The sequence below is a fragment of the Bombina bombina genome, chromosome 6 (genome assembly GCF_027579735.1).
Source record: "Bombina bombina isolate aBomBom1 chromosome 6, aBomBom1.pri, whole genome shotgun sequence".
NCBI classification, from domain to species: domain Eukaryota; kingdom Metazoa; phylum Chordata; class Amphibia; order Anura; family Bombinatoridae; genus Bombina; species Bombina bombina.
In genome coordinates this window covers 344,480,441-344,502,980 of record NC_069504.1, presented here as the reverse complement: position 1 = coordinate 344,502,980, position 22,540 = coordinate 344,480,441, and the positions used below count along the sequence as shown (strand labels likewise).

General features: G+C 36.1%; 1 protein-coding gene across 7 annotated transcripts in view; it reads left to right on the top strand.

Annotated features, from left to right (window-relative positions):
* The window catches only part of MYBPC1 (myosin binding protein C1), a 262,117-nt gene that overhangs the window by 59,268 nt on the left and 180,309 nt on the right, over window positions 1-22,540 (top strand). For all 7 annotated transcript variants that reach the window (XM_053716989.1, XM_053716988.1, XM_053716992.1 and 4 more), the window contains exon 3: window positions 11,773-11,829. In XM_053716989.1, coding sequence (XP_053572964.1) covers window positions 11,773-11,829 — 57 coding nt within the window. The remainder of the gene's footprint in view (window positions 1-11,772; window positions 11,830-22,540) is intronic.

The window sequence follows — 22,540 nt, the reverse complement described above, 5'->3', positions numbered from 1 at the left end:
GTGAATGACCTCTCACGCTGAAATCTACATTTGCTGATTCACATCCAGAGTTGCAGCTAACCACTGTGAAATTAATTGTTGGGCAATACTATGTATCAACACAAGTCACGACCGCTACTTAACTAGACTGTTGCTTTGATATAGCAACTTTGTTGGCAAACAGGAACGTTGATAATCTGTTACCTGACAAGCCAGGACATTTCAATACAAAGCAGCAAGTGTGGTGAGATGCATTTACGCTTGGATTAGATACGTGATTTCCCCCTGTGTGTGCAATGGGCATTAATTTCTTGCAGCAAACTTTGGGATAAATCATAGTCCAAGTGATATAAGATAAAAACGCAATTTTCAGAAGTGGATATACTTTGTTGTGCACATATATTAACTTTTGCCCTGTATTCACCTGGAGCATGCTTCGGGAATAAGTGCTCTGAATATCTTGCAGAAAATCTGTTTCAACTCAAGTTGCTGGGAAGCGTGCTATTTGCACTAAGTGCTTCCATGCAATTGATTTGTGTTATTTCTGTGTGTTAGATGTGATATCATGCTATAAAATGTTTCTTAAAAGTGGTGGTTCTAATTTATGTTCTCACAAAAAATACAAGTATGTTTAAATTTGCATTGGTGCGGCCTTGCCATTCTTTGACATTTGAATATATACCATTTGTTCTTTCTTCTTCTTATATATATATATATATATATATATATATACATTTGCTTAATGGCTGCATGCACATTGCATTTTTTAGTAAATTAAAAGCATTTTGAGTGCCACCCAAACATATTTATTTTAAAAAAACGGTACTGAAAAGTGCTTTTACATTGTGGTCTATGGGAACTGTTTGTTCCCTGTTAATATATATGTATATGCGTATATACATATATATTTATGTATTAATATGTGTATATACACATATTAACACATAAATATATATGTATATAATCATATAGGAGAAGCAAAAGAGAGTTCAGGACAAAGTTAGTTGTTAGCTGGATTCAATCGTCGGCAAAGTGTAAGAGTGTATGAGGCTGCCTGTGTTACGCTGTAAGAGCTGTAGTGAGGAGTGATCGATTATGGAAGGAGGGGTTGATTCTTACTCTCACCAAGTGCCCGCCTGTCGGTACCGCCACCGCTGCACCTCAGGAAGACCGGTCAAGCTTCTGCCTCCACACCTTCTACGAACTCCGTTTCTGAGAACCAGGCTCAGACTCCAGTACACCGGCTCTCACTTCAGACACAAGGCACGCCAAACACGTCCGTGACGTAGATCAATCCATTCCTCCAATCCGGAGGGAAAAGTTAATTGTAGAAATGAAGAAGCGAGTAGCCAATGTCTAAAAATAAAAGTTCCAATTTTTAATGGTCAATTCTAAAAAGTTATAACAGGATTCAAATAGAAAGGTCTGACATGTTTCGGCCAATGGCCTTAATCTTAGACAGTGATTCTATGTGGAAAACCGCCAACATTTAAAAGCAGTACTTGAACCCTATTGGTTATTTGAGAAAAGGTAATCAATCAGTAACAGTTGTTACAGTAGCTCCCAGAGGTGGTGATATTAATAAAGCTCTGTTGAAACAAGAGGCTTTTTGGATCTTTACATTGGAAACACGTATTCCAATGGGTTATAACTCTGTTCATGATGTTATAAACTTTTGGGAATAATCTTTATGTATCCCCCTTTTTCCAACACCTTCGCCATCTCAATAAATTAATAAATTATAAATTATAAATTATAAATTAGTAATTCATTTACCCTTAGGTTTCCTTATGCACATATATATATTATTTACTTACCAATAATAGCCAAAATTAGGACATATTAATGGGTCACTATATGCATCTATGTACCTGTGCGCAGGAGCGTTGTAGTACTCCATTGTTTGAGACCACGCTCCCTTACTACATAGCACACTCTTGTACATACATACATATATATATGGCCAATATATATATTTTTCTGAACTATGCGTATATATACTTCATTGCATAGCCCCCCCCCCCTTTTTTTCTACTTTTGTTGCTTTGGTAACTGGTTATTATTATTACTACCCATATATATATATATATATATATATATATTTTTTTTCTTTATATATATCCTGCTGTTTGCATTCAACTAAATTTGGTCTCTCTTTCCTTAATTTATGAAGTTATATATTTCAATTATAATAACAACTGTGTACTAAAAGTATAGAGAATTTTGCAAACTGATTTTCTGATTAATTTAATTCACATTGTTTATATGTTAGAAATTTGCTATATTGTATCTAAGATGAATTTACTATCTTATTTAATTTATCTTTTGTTTCTGTTTGTATCCTCTGCATCAATTTGTGTAATCACAACTGTTACTGATTGATTACCTTTTCTCAAATAACCAATAGGGTTCAAGTACTGCTTTTAAATGTTGGCGGTTTTCCACATAGAATCACTGTCTAAGATTAAGGCCATTGGCCGAAACATGTCAGACCTTTCTATTTGAATCCTGTTATAACTTTTTAGAATTGACCATTAAAAATTGGAACTTTTATTTTTAGACATTGGCTACTCGCTTCTTCATTTCTATATAATCATATACATATATATTTATATTTGCTCCCCATCACTGCACGACTTACCGCCTTTGCTGCGCTAGTTCTCATGCTGTGTCTCACAGCATCAGAACGAGGCTCCCATTGGAGCCTATGGAAGTGCACTCTCGTGAGCGCAATGCTTCCTAGCAATGCAAACGCAAGCTTGTGTTCACATTGGTGTCAACTTGTAATACAAGCACACAATAGCGTGTGCTGGTATTACTCAGTGGAACGCAAATATTATGTTCACGAAAGCAATATTTAGAGCTCCACTTGTAATCTGGCCCTCGCTCTCCCAGTACAACTGTGTTCTTCTAATTCATAAGCAATGATCTAATTAATTGAGTAATTGACCAGGAAAAAGTATATTTTATCTGAATATTTATATAAATAAAGGTCAGAAATGTCTGAGGACGGAAACCCCAAAAGAGAAATTCCTTATTATGGTTTTATGCACCCTTTGTTTATTATTTATTATTATTTTAAGTTAATTTATATTTTTAATACTTTAAAAAATGCATCTGTCATTCTGAAATTAACTGGTTTACTTTATAAATACTATCTTTTTTTTTTTGTTTGTTTTTTGTAATAAACTGATTTTAGAAGATATTGGAATTATCTATATGTAAATGAATACTTAATAAAATATAGATTCTTTTAAAGTCTTAAAATTTTTCAAAAACCTATTTCTTTTAATATACCAAATTGTAAGATATTATGCATTTAAGTTGCATTTAACCCCTTAACAACGCATGTCGTACAGGGTACGTCACACACAAACTGGTCTTTAAAGACCAGTGACGTACCCTGTACGTCGTTAAGGGTTTCAAGCGGCTGGAAGCGATCATGATCGCTTCCAGCCGCTTTCAAGGTATTGCAATGATGCCTCTATATTGAGGCATCACTTCAATAACTTTTTTGGCACACCGATGTAGAGAGGGCCACTCTGTGGCCCTCTCTGCATCGGCCAGCGATGGTGCCGATCTTTAGTGGGTGGGAGCCATTTCAGGGAGGCGGGTGGTTGGCCCATCGCTGGGGAACTTCCAACTGGCCAGCAGATATGTCGGTTGCGCGCGCGGGAGGTGATGGGCGGGTGCGCGCGTGTGCGCGCGCACCCACGATCTAGCACAGAACCACTAAACGTTTGAAAGTGCTGGGCAGTGGGAGAGAGGGTGGTGGGTGGCAGAGGAGGAGGGGGGGGTTACTATCAAAAGCGATCTGGGAGGGGAAGGGGGAGGGTATGGAGGGGAGCAGCTACACTACAGAAAAAGTGAGGGGTTTTTTATAAAAAAATTACATTTTATTGCAAAGTGGGTACTGGCAGCTATCTGCCAGTACCCAAAATGGTGGGGAATAGTTAGTGGGGGGAGGGTTAGAGAGGTCTTTGGTGGGGATCAGGGAGTTTGGAGGCTAAGGGAGGATCCTACACAGCAGAATATGATTTTTTTCTTTTTTTTAAAATAAATAAATAAAAAAAAAAAACTTTTATTTTAGTACTGGCAGTCTTTCTGCCACTACTTAAGATGGCTGGGACAATTGTGGGGTAGGGGAGGGAAGAGAGCTATTTAGGAGCGATCAGGGGGTGTGATGTGTCAGGTAGGAGGCTGTTCTCTACATTAAAGCTAAAATTAACCCTGCAAGCTCCCTACAAGCTACCTAATTAACCCAGTCACTGTTGGACATAATACAAGTGTGGTGCGCAGCGGCATTTAGCGGCCTTCTAATTACCAAAAAGTAATGCCAAAGCCATATATGTCTGCTATTTCTGAACAAAGGGGATCCCAGAGAAGCATTTACAACCATGTGTGCTATAATTGCACAAGCTGTTTGTAAATAATTTCAGTGAGAAACCCAAAGTTAGTGAAAAAGTGAACGATTTTTTTTATTTGATCGCATTTGGCGGTGAAATGGTGGCATGAAATATATCAAAATGGGCCTAGATCAATACTTTGGGTTGTCTACTACACTACCCTAAAGCTAAAATTAACCCTAGAAGCTCCCTACATGCTCCCTAATTAACCCTTTCACTGCTGGGCATAATACATGTGTGGTGCGCAGTGGCATTTAGCGGCCTTCTAATTACCAAAAAGCAAAGCCAAAGTCATATATGTCTGCTATCTCTGAACAAAGGGGATCCCAGAGAAACATTTAAAACCATTTGTGCCATAACTGCACAAATTGTTTGTAAATAATTTCAGTGAGAAACCTAAAGTTTGTGAAATAATTTGTGAAAAAGTGAACAATATTTTTTATTTGATTGCATTTGGCGTTGAAATGGTGGCATGAAATATACCAAAATTGGCCTAGATCAATACTTTGGGATGTCTTCTAAAAAAAATATATACATGTCAAGGGATATTCATGGATTCCTAAAAGATATCAGTGTTACAATGTAACTAGCGCTAATTTTGAAAAAAAAAGTGGTTTGGAAATAGCAAAGTTCTAATTATATTTATGGCCCTATCACTTGCAAAAAAAGCAAAGAACATGTAAACATTGGGTATTTCTAAACTCAGGACAAAATTTAGAAACTATTTAGCATGGGTGTTTTTTGGTGGTTGTAGATGTGTAACAGATTTTGGGGGTCAAAGTTAGAAAAAGTGCGTTTTTTCCATTTTTTCCTCATATTTTATCATTTTTTTAATAGTAAATTATAAGATATGATTAAAATAATGGTATCTTTAGAAAGTCCATTTAATGGCGAGAAAAACGGTATATAATATGTGTGGGTACAGTAAATGAGTAAGAGGGAAATTACAGCTAAACACAAACACCGGCGAAATGTAAAAATAGCCCTGGTCCTTAAGAGAAAGAAATTGAAAAATGGCCTTGTCCTTAAGGGGTTAATCGTAGAGGGTGAGTTTTGTGCAACTTAATTTTTAAATTTCATTGTGTGATTTTGCTGACCAGGGTATCATCTAGAGGACAGACCTCAAATAGTGTCATACTATCTCCTAGCACTTCAGAACATTTTGGAATTCTGTAATGAAAAATAATAACAGCATTATTATTATAAATATAAACTTCTCATGAAACTTTGCAATTCTTCTGATATTTATAATATAATGGGCTATGGACTCCATGTATTAAGCAGCTAATGCTGCAATGCAGCCCTATCGGAACAGGCTCACTCATGTGAGTCTGCTTTCTGCAATGTAAGAAGCAGCAGGGATAGGCATATGGAAACATTTGAGAGATGTGGTATCCCCGTTGCCCCCCACCTGCACAAAACCTAGAAAATCCTCATTTTTCAAACAAGTGGTCTTGTGTCCATACAGGTGTGACTAATTATTATAACAACAATAAAAACTTCACAGAACTGTTTCTATTTTAGGGATTCTATTTTTAAGAGACCTTTATTATACCTTCACCATAGACATATATCATAAGACCCCTCATTTAAAAAGAGTGATTCCCACCAATCAAATAAGGGGTAAGGTTTAATTGTGAAATTCTGGGCTGGGACAAAAAAGATTCAACTTTTGGTGGTGGGGAAGTGGGGAAAAAAGATTCAATTTTTGGTGGTGGTGGGGAAGTTGCATTTAAAGGACTATAACACTGTAAAATCGAGTAGAAATGTGCTGATAAAGCCCTAGATTACAAGTGGAGTACAACCAAAGAGTCCATTATCTTGCGCTCTGTCTCGCACAAAGAAGAATGCATAATCTGGTATTAGAAATGGATGATTACATTTTTTAACCAAAGCATCATTATATAGCTAAAACGTTTAGTACATCATGTACTTTTAATGGATAACGCAGTGAACTCTATTAGCATGCACTTGAGTTAAGTGTTTAGCACATTTTGAGACCTGAAGTAAATGATAATTGTTTGCTAGTTTGCATAACAAAAATATGAAAATGTTAGGAAAATAAAGGCTTTAAGTTATATTTAGATTCAACACATTAAACTAAACAGAAGGTTTTGTGGAAGGATTAAATTAATATGGTGTATAACAAGATGCAGAGCAATAAACAATAATTCTGGGCTTATGATATGAGCGCAAAAACTGAAGCAATATTGAGATACACAATATCACATGTTTGTGCTCCACATGTAATCTATAGACAGAAACAACAAGTTAGGTTACACTAGGGTTATTCTATCCCAATATGTGTTGTTATTGAGTTACTTGTTCACTTGTATTGTTATCCTACACTTCCTCTGTTTTTCTACAAGTTTGTGTAAGAAAATAATTGTAAGAATTTGCACTTGTAAAGTGTCTCAATGTACAGCAGACTGTCTACAGGGTTTTAAACAATGCACGTAGGTTTACTTGCTGTGAGATTGTGCAATATGTTACATAGAAAAATAGATATTGAAGGTGTATAACAGAATACCTATCAAGTCTGCCAAATATTCCGAAGTATAAGATCAACAATTGTTATGATAGACTTAAGTGCACCACAGGCAAACTGCCTTACCTTATTTGTCCTTTCCACCTATACTGACAGTCTACTCCATAATTTAACAAACTTTCTATAAAAACATGTTTACTCAAAATGCACCTGAATCGGCTACTCTCCAACTTGAGATCATGATCTCTTGTTCTGGTGTTGATCAATTTGATTTCTAAACATTTTTGTCTGTTAGTCTAAGTGGGCCTAGCTTTATAATTGGTTGGTAAAGTAACTACATAAGGCATCAATCATCTAGTATTTGCTTCATCCCCAGTTATCACAATTTAGCTGCCATGTCCTTTATCACCCACCTATTAACTCCTCTCAAAGATTAGCCACTCTTACCATGATATTTCAATTCTAGTAGATCATTTACTCTCTTGCTAACCACAAATCCTTCAATCACAATACAAATTCTGCTTTCTAATAAATACCCTTCCATTAAATACCAACCTCTTACAAATTGACTATTGCCCAGCTTCTAAATGAATATAAGCTAAACCGCATTCTACCGAACCACATACAGTTTTACAGATCACTTACTTTCTTCTTAATCACCCATCTCTCTCAGATGGTTCTCTGTACCACTGATTACCTATATCTTAAAAGTCATAAAGTGCATAGTGATATCAGGTACAAGCATGTGACTTTAAACTGCTATGTACTATCAAAAGTAAACACCTTTTGACATTTTAAAATGTGATCCTCATTTGGTCAGCTTTAAAAATTTACATCAATGGAAAACTTTCTATGTATCCCCATTTTCTTTCGTAAAATTATGATGGTCCACAGTCCTACATAACATATGGGATAAGGAAGAGGTCAGGGAACGATACAAGAGCTTTAAAACCCTCCCATCTCTCTCTTAGATTTTGTTCTTGGCCTCATAGGAGATGGTTAAGAATAGAGGTTGTTACAGCTATTTGCTTTTGGATTAAAAAATGGAAGCACAGACCTATGTAAGACCCTGAGTCCCCGAGGAGTATCATTTACAAAGAAGAAAAAAAAGATTCTACAGCAACTGAATGATTCAGGGACACATGAATTCCCTGTTCTGAGCACAGCATTTCCCTAACGGGACTTCAGTCATAACTACCCTCAGGCATCACAGGGACTCATCCCTAGCCACCCCCTAAGGGACTCCGGCATTTCCTACTGCAATCTTCTGCGGTACGCGATACCTGTACTGGATGGGCTCTTTACTGGATATGAAGCTGCATTAACATTGACATGCCGGGTAAGCCAATTGAGGGGTACTGTGTAAGGAAAGTGCCTTTACACAGCACATACACAGCCCAGAGGCTTTTTGTAGGTACTCTGAAACAGGTACAGCATAGCCAGGGGACTTAACCTGTTCCCCTCATGATGACAAAAATTCTCCATATCATGTCCCTAACAGTTCTACTAGCATTGGGAACATTATGGGGGACTCCCACCATTGCCAGGGGATGTAAACAGATAGTTTTTATTGTTGTTAGTCTGGATTTTCTATACTGTTGCATTATGCAGATTCTGCACACTATTCTGTTAAACAAATAATAATTTGAACATAGGCAGAACTCTTGTCTCTGTGGATGTAAGATATTACTTGTCCTATGCTATTAGTGTACACAATTCTATAGTATATACACCTCTAGGTACAAAACTTTTATTCATTGTTCTCATTTTTATTTCCTATTGCAGTTTGCAGGATTTATCTGTATTTTTATACAACAGTGGAGATCCTTTAGAAATAATTTCTATTGGTATCTCTTTTATACCAATGTAATTTATATGCATAAAGGTTCTTTCATGCAGATACTGAAAATTGACCATAAATATTTTCACTATGTAGAGATCCTTTAGAGATAAGATCTATTGGTATCTCTTTATACCTATTTTATGTGTAATTTATATGCACTAAGGTTCATGCATTCAGAACATTGGTCATGAATATTTCACTATTTGTAGAGATCCTTTAAATATAAGATCAATAGGTATTTTTTCCCCATATTATTAGTCATTTATATGTATGCACATATATTCCACTGTATGAGGGATTTATATGTATGCACATACATTTATCCTGCAGACACTGAGCATTAACTATGCACTTTGTATATTTACTTTGTGAGTATACACAGTCTCTGTCTACTCTGGACATGGATTTATAAGTATCTAATGTATAACTGTTGCTCTATATGTGCTGCTCCTTTAGTCACGAAAGCCACATAACAGTCTAACTATGTGCTAATACTTAAACGGACAGTCTAGTCCAAAATAAACTTTTATAATTCAGATAGAGAATGTAATTTTAAACAATTTTCCAATTTACTTTTATCACCAATTTTGCTTTGTTCTCTTGGTATTCTTAGTTGAAAGCTAATCTTAGGAGGTTCATATTATAATTTCTAAGCCCTTGAAGGCTGCCTCTTCTCTCAGGGCATTTTGATTGTTTTTCACCACTAGAGGGTGTTAGTTCATGTGTGTCATATAGATAACACTGTGCTCACGCACATAGAGTTCATATAATCCAGCACTGATTGGCTAAAATGCATGTCTGTCAAAAGAACTGAAATAAGGGGGCAGTTAGAGGCTTAGATACAAGATAATCACAGAGGTAAAAAGTGTATTTATATAACTGTGATGGTTATGCAAAACTAGGGAATATGTAATAAAGGGATTATCCATCTTTTTAAACAACAAAAATTCTGGTGTTGATTGTCCCTTTAAGTAGGTACATGTATACTACATCTGGTGCTAATTTCATGTACAGATTTTTAAACTTTGTATAAACTTATGTATAAGTTTCTACATTTCAGGTTCTACCCTGAAATAGTTTGGATATCCAGACTGATTTTCTTTATTCCTCAAGAGATCAAGTGTTTTTGTTCTCTTTGAAGCAGAGTCCCCCTGATTGACCAGCAGTCCTATCTAAATGTTGTCTAGGATCTTTAAGAGCGGCAACATTTACAAAAGGATTTGGAGGATAGGGGGATATTTAATCCTAGTACCTGTGCAATCTCAGGGTCAAAAGATTTTACCACAATCTGTTTATTATACAAAGGGTTTTATAGTCCTATCCTGGATTTCATGTCCCTAAACATATTGGTCTGGATTCCCTCTTGTATAATGGGAACATCACTCACTGTCTTTTCCCTTAATCAAGGGTAAATTTATAAATACTATAGTCTTCTAGGGTTATTATCTGCACATCCCTATACATTATTTTCAGTTCCTGAGGTTTTGTTTATCTGCAAATCTCTGGCAGTTTGCCACTCTGTGTGGGATACACTCTTGCCGGTAATCAAAATCAGGACATTCCAGTTGCTCCTTATCTGGCTGACATCTAATGCAAGCTTATTTTCTGTCAACAGCTGTTGCTCATACTCTCAAACCTCTGCCTTTCAAGATAATAGTTGGAGTATCAATGTACCTAGAGATTCTTATATCCTGCTATGAGGATAGCATTTACAGGAGTCATAGTAGGCTCAATCTTTATGCATCTTTTCCCTGTTGGAACTTTGCATTATTAAGATTCAGAGGGTGTGTCTCTTCCTACAATGAGCTCCATCCATTAGTAGCTCAGTACATGGAGACGGAGGGTCTTTTGGTTGCTGCTTCAGTCGCCGTTTCTTTAGCCCCTCTTCACAAGAGACATTTTGTACACAGATTAATTTGGATTTATCCATCAGTCAATCTTTTTCTTAAGGACACAAAGTCTGTTTTTGTTCCTTGGGACACCCTTCCTTCGTTAGTCTCGGTCTATTGTACCGACGAACTCTGGAACTGTAGGAGGGTTTTAAAGCTCTTGTACAGGTTCTTGACCTCCTCCTAGTGGCGGGAAATATATCCCATATGTTATGGAGTACTGTGGACCATCATCATTCCGAAAGAAAATAATTTATCAGGTAAGCATAAATTTTGTTTTGAAGCTTTTAGAAAATGTATACCTTGTCATTTCATGTTATGATATGCATTAAAGTGAAGGTAAAGTTTTACCTATCTCTAAACACTAGTGAATTAGTCATAGTTAAAATAATGCAATCACTAACTTTTTTTCCACAATGCATTATAAATGTATATAAAAATCAAGGTTTAAATTCCCCTACCTTTATGTTCCTTACTCCTCCCATCAGCCATTTCCTTATCTTAGAGAGAGTGACGTATAGAGCGGTCCCACTTCACAAGGATCCAATTAATTGCGCATGCGCATCCCGTCGACTGCTCTCAGCAATGCACATGCAGTGATCTACTATTTTTTCCAATGCCCTGGCGTCATTCTTCGTGTTATGGCAAATCAATAATGATTGCAATAGGCATGCGCGAAACAGGAGCGTGCTTGTCTTACAAGCCCAACAAATAATTCTAAATGCATGCGCAGATCATCCAGGAGGCGGATGACGTAGGTTGACGGCCGCCTAACGGCCAGAATTTCAATTGGCTGCTGAAAAAACCTGACCTGCCATTAAAAAAACTCGGCTAAAACTCAGTTTATACTTAGAATGAAAAAAAAATAATGAATGAAAGTACTATTCATTTAGGGTAACAAGTTTAATTAGCTAATGCAATAGTGCGCACTTTACCTTCACTTTCATTTGGAATATTCTTACATAATTTAAACTTTCCTGTAAATTGCATTTACTAATTTTAAATAAATGTATCTGGTAAAACTTTGATTTTTTGTTAAAATTTAAATGTCATTATTAAACTATACATTTTAAGTTTCTAATTTTTTTTTTTTTTTAGTAAAACAATTAAATATGGTTTATATATAAAAGTAAATGTCTGATTTATTTTTTCATTAAAATTTTACAGCGATTAAAGCTGCAGAAACCACCGTAATACCACCCCCACGACCAGATGGTGGAGAAGGTAAGTGTATCAAATTATTTCCTCACTTAGGGGCCGATTATTATAAATTCATCAGTATGGAAAGAATTCATGCAGATCCTTTTTTTAAAAAAACATTATATAGTAATGTAGCTGTCTTTCCTTCAGATCCAGAACCCTGCATAGAAAGATAAACAATCAAGCTAAAATTTACCTTTCTAAAATTATTTGAGGGACCCCACAGTACTGACAAGACTTCTTAGATAATCTTCCAAAACCAGAGTAAATTAGAGATCTGGGACCTTTGAACAATGTTATTTAAATTGAAAAAAATGCAAACCAATTTAATATATGGAGGCATTATTCTAGTAAGATGCATTTACCTTCAAAAAAATAAAATAAAAAAGAAACAAAAACATTTATTTGATAAGTTTTGGTCTGCAACACTAAAATCAATAGCCTGATTTAATATTCATATTGTATGATGACTCATTTATACAATGAAAATAACCAATAGGAAGAGGCACTAAATGCCGGTGCCACTGTCTAATATACTTTTCTTTAACAAAAAGATATTCACATATATGTACATATTCTGAAAAATATGAGATACTGTAACTAAGAAATGTAATTGCATATATATCAATATACAGTAGGGTGCAGACTTCCATTGTCACTTTCTACTTTATTTAAGAATTTCTGACAAACAAATATGTATATGTAAATATGACAAACTGTATATTTAACAAAATATACAGTATTTCTTAACAATAAATACATATTTTTCACTGCTAAAATAAAACAAATGTATTAGTAAATACTGATTTTCTGTTGTAATATTTGGTATGGCCTTCATTTTTCTTGATGACTGTTTTAACTTTGTCTGGTATTAATTCCACAAGTTTCTGCAAATTGTTACAATCCACATACTTTTTAGAGTATCCCTGGAAGTGTCTAGTGATGTCACCGTATGTTTCGCCTGTTACCATTTACAATGCTCCCAATGATTGTGGTCTGGTGATTGTGGAAGGAAATTAGCTCTCTTTGCCATATTTTTGACTTCACACAATCAGTGTGTGTTTAGGATCATTGTCCCCATTAAAAAATGAATTCTCTTCCATACAACTTTAAACCAAAAAAGACTGCATGTCTCTGCAGAATAGAGTGATACTTTTCTTTGGTAAAAGTGTATTTGAACTTGCACAAGTAATCAACTCTTGAATAGGCAAAATACCCCTACTCCCTCGTCATCTTTTGGCTGTACTCTAACTCTGTGTTTTTCAACCAGTGTGCCGCGGCACACTAGTGTGCCGTGAGAGATCCTCAGGTGTGCCGTGGCAGACTGACAACAGTGTGACATATTTTTTAAATTTTGCATGTTTTTTATTCTGGGCCATTTTTTTATTTTGAGTGAGATGATAACTGAGGGTAACTGTGCAGCAACAACTCGCCTCCCCGACCTGTGTTCACACTTGGAAGGAACCCCCACCCACCACAACATGTGCCTAGTGCTGGCTCTACACTCAGCACCACACTTCAATCCCCCATGCATGCTGGCGCAGCTTTGCTCCTTCTCCACAGTTCCAGCCAGGTCACGTCACTCACGTTCCTTCTCAGCACAAGGAACATGACTGGAGGACTGGAGACTCACTGGAGAGTAAGAGGGAGGTGGTCCCCATATAATCTTGTGCTCCACAGATAACACTTTTCCCAGTGAGCTGGGAGGGGACTTTTCCCAGTGCGGGGGTGTCCCTCTTTCAAATTTTGAAATATTGGGAGGTATGTGAAAGACTCATCAGGCATCATTTACAACCATGACATATTGACATTCATCACAGACAATCATGATTGTGAATGAATGTCAATAAGTCATGTATAGTTTGTAGAAGGCATAACATGACAGCACAGTACAGTGTGTGTGTGTGTGTGTATATATATATATTCTGTATTAGGCTACAATGTGTGATTTTGTACAATTTTGGGATGGTGGTGTGCCGCAGGATTTTTTAATGTAAAAAAGTGTGCCACAGCAAAAAAAAGGTTGAAAATCACTGCTCTAACTAACTTACTGGGGTAGGACATTCCTGGTTCAGCTGGGCTTGAATTGGAGTTAGCTTGATGCACTAGTCACCTGATGGTGTGGTCGCCTTAGGTCTGCCTGGTCTTGCTATGGATGAAAATCATTTGGTTTCAGTTAATATCTTTGGAACTGCTCCCCTGGAAATATTCAGCTTAGCAGCATTTCACTTTAGCACATTATCTGGGATTTTCAGTAGTCTGGAAAAAATTGTTCTAGAAAGCTCCTTTGACATGATTACAAGAGATATTTCAGCTAATCTCTTTATTCAAAGGTGTAAAAGGAATACTTGTAGGAGCACTATTAGAAGTACTTGCATGACTATACTAAAAAAATAGGTGTTAATCATTAAAACACAAATACAACTCATGTGTGCTAGCATGTTACCTGGCACATACATGATTTACCAACAGCTTTGAATATGTATAATCAATTGGTGTGTGAAGAGGATATTCATACAAATGGAAATATCACATAAAGATTCAAAGGCTCATAATATTGCATAAATATTTAAAGGAATGTGAAAGGCATATTTAAAGTTTCAAGATTGAGAAAGAGCATGCAATTATAAGAGTTTTTTCAGTTGGCTTCTTCGCAGGGGTTTAAGACAAAGTTATATGCAAGCAATAGTAAAATAATAAAATGCTTTAACACATTAGATCATTTTCTTTTTCTATTGCATGTCCCTTTAATATAAAATTATTTCCCTTGAATAATAAGAATAAACTGATAACAATATATTACTGGTTTGTATTAAAAGATCAAATAAAACCAGTTGTTGATGGTGGACCCTTCTTTATCTTAGAAACAAATCAGTTTAGTATGTGCTGTATTGTACAGTATAGCGAATGAGAGAGAGATTACTAAACCTATAAACCTGTTACTAAATCACATATAATGGTTTTACATAAATAACCTGTTAGACCTTTAACACACAGAGGGAAAATAAAAGATTTGGCTCTGTCTGCCTGTTAGTGCTATGTGAATCAACCTCAATAATCTCACCGGGCACATGGCAGACACATGAAAGCATTTCTGTACACATAATCCAAGTGACAGTTGTTTTCACAGAGCACAGCATATTCTAATTAATCAACTTTATACACTGCTTGACGTGTCAGACTCTGTAATCCACACTTGATGCATTTAAAAGGACAACTGTGCAACTTGTATTCACTTTCTGCAGATAATATAAAGGTAAAGGAATCATTTTTATTAGTAACCCAGGGCCTAGTTTCTCAACATGTGCTTAGTCTACCCCTGGGGGTACATTACAGTGGGTACTTCAGAGTTTGATTTTGCATTATTGTTATTATATTTGTGCATTATTTTTTTTTTGCCCTGATGCTACTAGGGAAATCTTCAGAATCTGCCCACCTTCTATGTTTCATCATTCAGATAGATCATACAGTATTAAACAAAGTTCCAAATTGCTTCTATTATCAAATTAGCTTCATTCTCTTGGTATCCTTTGTTAAAGAAACAACAATGCACTACTGAGAGTTAGCTGAACAAATCAGGTGAAGTGTGCCAGGTAAATTGTTCTATAGCAAAGTGTGCCACAGTAAAATGAGACTTGCTGTGCATGAAATTAGGTTAGCTACAAAAAAGTGGCCGAATGAATATAACTTTCTTTATCATATGCTGAAATATACATTTTTATTTACCTATTATTTACAATATTAAATAGACAGGAAAACCCAAAAATTTTATTTCAGAATTTGGATAGAACATACAATTTTAAACAACTTTCCAATTTACTCCTATTAGCAAATATGCTTCATTCTCATGTTATCCTTTGTTGAAGGAGCAACATTGCACTACTGGCAGCTCGCTGAACACATCTAGTTAGCCAATCACAACAGACAAAATTGTGCAGGCACTAATCAGCAGCTAGCTCCCACTAGTGTGGTATATGTGCATATTGATTTTCAAAAAGGGATACCAAGAGAACAAAGCACATTTGAAAATAGAAGTAAATCTAAAAGTGTATTAAAATGACGTGCTCTATCTGAATCATAAAAGTTTAATTTTTGACTTTCCTATCCCTTTAAAGGACTATACTGTGCTGTTTTCTTTATATGTTAGATGCATTATTCTTTGTTCTAATATTTTCAAACACTTGCATCTATATTTAAAAAAATGAAAAACATAAACATATCTGATCTGATGCCTGTATATTTTGTCTAGTTCATAAACCTGAAACAAATTTGTAAATTTTGGGCATATGCATGGTTATGACAGTCTACTCGGGAATTTGTATTGTTTAAAAAAGATAGATAATCCCTTTATTATCCATTCCCCAGATTTGCATAACCAACACAGTTATATTAATATACTTTTTTACCTTTATAATTACCTTGTATCTAAGCCTCTGCAGACTGCCCCCTTGTTTCACATAAATAACTCCACGGGAGTGAGCACAATTTTTATCTATATGGCACACATTAACTAGCAGTGTCTCACTGTGAAAAAATGTCAAAATGCACTGAGATAAGAAGCCGCCAAGAGCTTAGAAATTAGCATATGAGCACCTAGGTTTAGCTTTCAACAAAGAATACCAAGAAAACGAATCAATTTATTTTAATAAAGTAAATTGGAAAGTTGTTTAAAATTGCATGCCCTTTCGGAATCATTAAAGTTTAATTTTAACTAGACTGTCCCTTTAAGAAAATAATGTAGGCCTACAGGGGTACTTGCACAAAAAGGTTGAGAGCCACTGACCAGTGTAAAGAAGAATAGCAGAGCAGTAGTAATGTGGAATATATTTGCAAACTGGACTAGTAACAACAAAATGAGGGTTATGCTACACGGTAAGGACACAGACAGTTCTCAATTTCATTTACAAAACTAATTCTTATAGACTATTAAATACCATAAAACTGTATATTCAACAGGTGTATAATAAAAATACAATGCAATAGCTCTTATGCTTAATTGAGCAGCTCTGACAAATTTCAAAATTTACTTCATTTTGCCAGTTCCCTGTATCATGTGACAGCCAGTAGCCAATTACATACTCATATACATATACACTGTAAACTATTGTATATAAAAGACAGTGCACTATTTGATTAAAAAAAAAGTAAATTTGAAAGTCTTTTAAAACTGCATGTGCTATTTGAATCATGAAAGTTTAATTATGACTTTAGTGCAGCTTTAAATTTTAATTTAATAGAATGAAAACTATGCATAGCAAGAATGTGAAATAGGTCAGAGGATAGTTTCTTCTGGTAGAGGCCTTTAAAAGGTCACATGACTGACAGCTGTTACGATGACATCAGTATTTCTCCCAGGGCATTAGATGAAGCACAAGTGTGATTAACAGCACACAATTGGTGTTGGAAATGTACACATACAAGTAAACAATTTAAGATTTTGCAAATCTGCTGACATGTTAATCTCTATAGTAGAGGCTCACTTCCAACTCAGGACTAATGAAAAATAATTTGTGTATATACAAGCCAGGTACACAATGCAGATTGGAGTCTTTTAATGTTAAGTTGCTTTATAGAAAAATGTCCAGTTAGTAAAAAAAAAAAATCATATATATATATATATATATATATATATATATATAATATAAATTTTTTTTTCTTAAATAGTTTTTATTAAGGTTCAATTCAAACTTACAAAAAGACATAGTCAGCGATTGGCATAAAATTGGTTACAAAATAGCAATATGTAGTTACATAGGATAAATCACAACAGATATGAAGTACCTACTTATATGACAAGTGTAATCTTAGTCAACCTTATAAAAAAATAAATTCTAGAATATAGTAACATATTTCCGGTTATATAAGCTAGCCACATTTTGGTAATCAATCATAGAGATAGGAAAAAATCCGGGAGTAATGTTATTGTGAGATACAATGTAGCCGATTAGAGCACTAGAAGTAAATATAAATGTGTAAATGTGAAATTAGTATAAAATGTTGCAAATAATAGATTTAGAGGGAGATTTCGTAGGATTTATTTGCCTTAGTTTACTAGGTAAACTATGTAGATGGGGAGAGGTGAAACGTTAGTACAGTACAGTTGAGGGTATCTAAAGAAAAAGTATAATATAGATGCCCAATTATGTAGTTACAATTATCTTGAGGGTGAGAATGGATATATGAATTGTGTTGTCTCTTGTTCTTATTCTTATTAGTCGTATAATTGTGTCCCTGCTTTATATTGTTAGAGTGTAGAGGTTTCTCAGGTACTCCATATTCATAGTGTTCTGCTTGATTATATCTTACAGGGGCTTTAAGTTCGTTATGCGTGCTCCTGGGTAGCACCATACACTACCAATAACAGATTAAAGACACTTAGACAAAAAGAAACATACTGGATTCATGAACTTAACGCCTTAAATACAGTGAATGAGAAGGGCTTAAATATTGATCTGGATCTACAAGCCTTTATGTAACACAAGGATCTGTATAATGGGCTTAATAGTACCAGGTATCTGATGGTTAGAACACAATTAACATTTATCCACTGGGTTCAAATATCAGCTGTATAATTTGTTTTGTGCCTTTTGTGTCTCTGTAGTTCACAGTCTTTTTTTGTCTCTGTAGTTCACAGTCCGTTATCAATTTTAGACATTATGAGTGTATCAGTGAATTACATAGACCGCAAGAATAATACCTTTATTAATTTTAGATTTTATAAGTGTACTAGTGAATTTTATAAACCACAAGAATAACGTCTTTATGTAAAAGTAGGATCTATATATTGGGCACAATAGTATTAGGTATTTGTCAGTTAGAACACATATATACACTGGGTTCACATATGAGCTGTATTAATTGTTTTTTGCCTCTTTAGCTCACAGCTTTGTATCAATTTTAGACATTATGAGTGTATTAATTTCATAGACCGCAAGAATTACGTAATGCTAGTATACTTTTGTAGCATTTTTTAGTCAGTGCAATTTTTAACTTATATATTTTATCTGTGTATCATATATATTGCTTCAATTGTTATACTCGTATATATTTATTAGATTAATTTTTGAGCGACAAGCAAATTCTCTAAGTCCCAGGTCAGGGCGGGTGCTGAGCTGATCAGTACTTTCCGATTGGAAGCCCCTTAGTCAATTAGGACCGGATAAGGAACCGGGAGTTTTAGAAACTGGCTATTTAAGATCAGAGCTCATTAGCTCTGTAAACTTACCTCTTGAAGAAGCCTGGGTGCCACCAGACGAAACGCGTTGAGGACAGAGGACAATGTGTCATCGCAGCAACGCCAGCAAACCTGTCTGTAAACAGTGAACTAGCTCCGCAAACCGTCCGTACGCCAGATCAGTGACTAAGGAAAGATCACAGCAAGGAGCAACCAAGTACAAAGAATAGACGCGGTCTGGCGGAGAAGCTGAATATGGTGACACCTTTTTACTCACTGCAATTGTTAATTTTATACATTGTACGTGCTTTTTCACATTGCTCTATTATCATTTGCAAATAAAACTTTTACCCTTAGAGGTCCGTTTGTGGGCGCTTGTGTTCTTCTCTTTCAGTTTTTCATTGCCAACTTTTGGGGAGACTGTATACAGGAAATCAAACAACACAAAGCTTCAGCCCTACAAGAAAGACCACAGTGGGGACTCTAAGGATTTCACAGGATAGTTTGTAAGGATATCATATCCGCACTCTTTGATTTACATCTCAGGGCCTTACTTGTCCCCACATATAAGGTCTGTGTTTATTTCTTCACATTTCGGATTATAACTTTCCTGAGTATATATCAATACAAACATTTGTATAAAACTGTGGCCACTTTCAACTTTGACGTTACTGTGATACCTCCGTCTGAGAGTCCACAACACATTAATACGTTAACTCCATCTTATAGTGATATAAGACTATTCGTTAAAGTAGAATTATCTACATAGTTTTAACCATCAAGGGTATATATAAGAGGGTAGCACAACAGCTTTTGTATTATTTATAAGGGCTAGTAATACATCCCTGAGTGTGAATATATGCTTTAGGAAAGCATAAGTTGAATAATGGAGCAATAGGGTTAGAAATATGTTTCCATATGTGTTGATAGGATCAGTAGTCAAACATCTAATCAGTCTATCTATCTATCTATCTATCTATCTATCTATCTATCTATTGGGTTCTTGTAAAGCGCGGCTATTCCCCCGTAAGGGTCTCAAGGCGCTGAGTGTTGCAGTTCAGTCGAAGAGCCAGGTCTTGAGGTCCTTTCTGAACTTAGTTAGGGTGGTAGCTTGTCTGAGGTGCAGTGGGAGGGTGTTCCAAGTCTTGGCTGCCAGGTGAGAGAAGTATCTGCCTCCCGCTGTGGTTTTCCTGATGCTGGGGATGACAGCGAGGGCTTGGTCAGCCGTCGAAGTTGTCTGGTAGGGGTGTAGAAGGTAACGCTGTGGTTCAAGTATTCGGGACCGATGTTGTGGAGGGCCTTGAATGCGTGAGTGAGAAGTTTGAAGGTTATTCTTTTGTTGATGGGGAGCCAGTGCAGGTCCTGCAGGTGTTTGGTGATGTGGCATTGACGAGGGATGTCAAGGATTAGTCTGGCCGAGGAGTTCTGGATGCGCTGTAGTCTCTTTTGGAGCTTGATGGTGGTGCCGGCGTAGAGTGCGTTACCATAGTCCAGTCGGCTGCTGACGAGGGCATGAGTGACAGTCTTCCTGGTGACTCATATATACGTCTTTTAGAATAATTAGATGAGAAAGCCCTGCATACATGAGGGTCCATACTACCTCTGCCACTGGTAGCATAGTGGCAAATATAATTAGGCTCTTCTAGGACTCCTTGTGAAAATATGAGCATATGAAGAGTATATATATATATATATATATATATATATATATATATACATACACATGTTCCCTATATAGAAGTATCAGGCATAATTATAGGTAAGATCGATCCAACCAAGTGCATATCCTTAGTCCCCATAAGAGAAATAACAATAATGTATAACAATGTGCACTGTAACATATTCACTGACAAATACTCTCACGTCTGGTTGGGGGAAAATATACAGTGGGGAAGGTAACACATAGTTAGTCTACAAACTTGAAGAACATCTATCTAATTGGACCAGTGAGTTATATAATGTGAATATATATGAGTTTCATAGCTAGATGCCATATAGACCAATATGTCATATAATGCAACACAGGGATATTAACAAGTAGTATTACAGATCAATCTTCCAGGTGTCAGCCTAAATAGTCGTCTTATAACAATAAAAACATAGAAAACATTGGCTAGAAGCATTATGAAATTTCAAGCTATATACCAAGTAAAATATTGGTATGGTTAGCAATTAGAAGAATATTTATAACATAAACTACATTGGTTATTTAAGCAATAAAGATGACTGGTTGAAATCACTGTAGCAGGTATAATCTAATAAAATTGGTTATCATAAACAGTATAACATAATATATGCAGATTCAAGATGCTTAAAGGGTGCTGCTCTCGTTCTTATCTATAAACTAAACCTATATACATGTAGTGTAAAAATCTACCTTACTGCAGGCATAATATTCAGACAAAATTTAGTCCTCATTAGTTAGCAAGTATATAAGTGTAGCAGTCTAAATTGCAATATAAAGCACTTTATGGGTTGGCAAATACTTCACATCTCATTGTTAGTAGCCACATATGTAAGGTCAGTTGTGGTTAGAATATACAAATAGAGATTAGAAAGATCCTCCTATGATCTCAAAGGTCCCATACTGGAAATCAGTCACTAACCCACACCATCTTGCCAGGTTAAGGTATTTGTATTGGCAGACGAGTGGAGTTGGAGTGGGGCCATGAGGATAAGCCAACACATCAGGATTTTCTAGCGTTGCAAAAGGAGAAGTGTCCCATCGCCATCTGGGCTTAGGAGACATAAGCGTCTCATGTGTTAGTGTCAGCTCCGGCTGAATAATCTTAATGTCCTAACTCAAGCTGGTCAGAAAAAGCCTCTGGAGCAATCTCTCTCGCTCCCAATAGGTCGCTGGAACTGCTAGGCCTCCATCTCGTAGAGTCACTGGACTCCGTGATCAGCCTCCTGCTCTGTTCGGCATCATTATGGGCAATATTGCAGGTGTCATATTCCACACTTTCTTGTAGGTTTGCGGTTATTCTACAATGATTTTCCGGTCAGCAGCTATCTCTCCTGCCCGGGCTCCATTCACTCCCAACACTCTGCACGTAGACAACTTGCTCCACTCTTCTACCCAGCCGTCTTGAAGCTACTCGAAGTGGTCATCTAATAAATGGATATCCACATTCAGGAATTCCCTCTCCATGCTGGTAAGAGGAGATCATTAGGGCGATCACTCTACACGATCTGGAGGGTAAGGTTGCAATTGCGTGGCAGGGAGTTTTCTGTTAAGTGGCAATACGGGAGTCACTGAGGTCCGTAGGCACAAACGCTACCTTCCTTAGGTTGTGAATTGGTCGTTGGGTCTCATTATATGTGATATAACATCAACAATCAGCTAATAAATAGATAGTATTCCCGGAGCTCAAGTAGTATGCTTCCGACCAGCTGTGCCCCCCAATAATCATATTGTTTTAATATAATTTTAATCTAAACCAAGAAACCTATGTGTTATGCATAAGAAAGTTAGAAACTGGGTCTGATATCATAAATATAAAGGATATTAGAGAATATTCATATCAATGTGTTTTATTAAGCTGCAATATGTTCTACAGA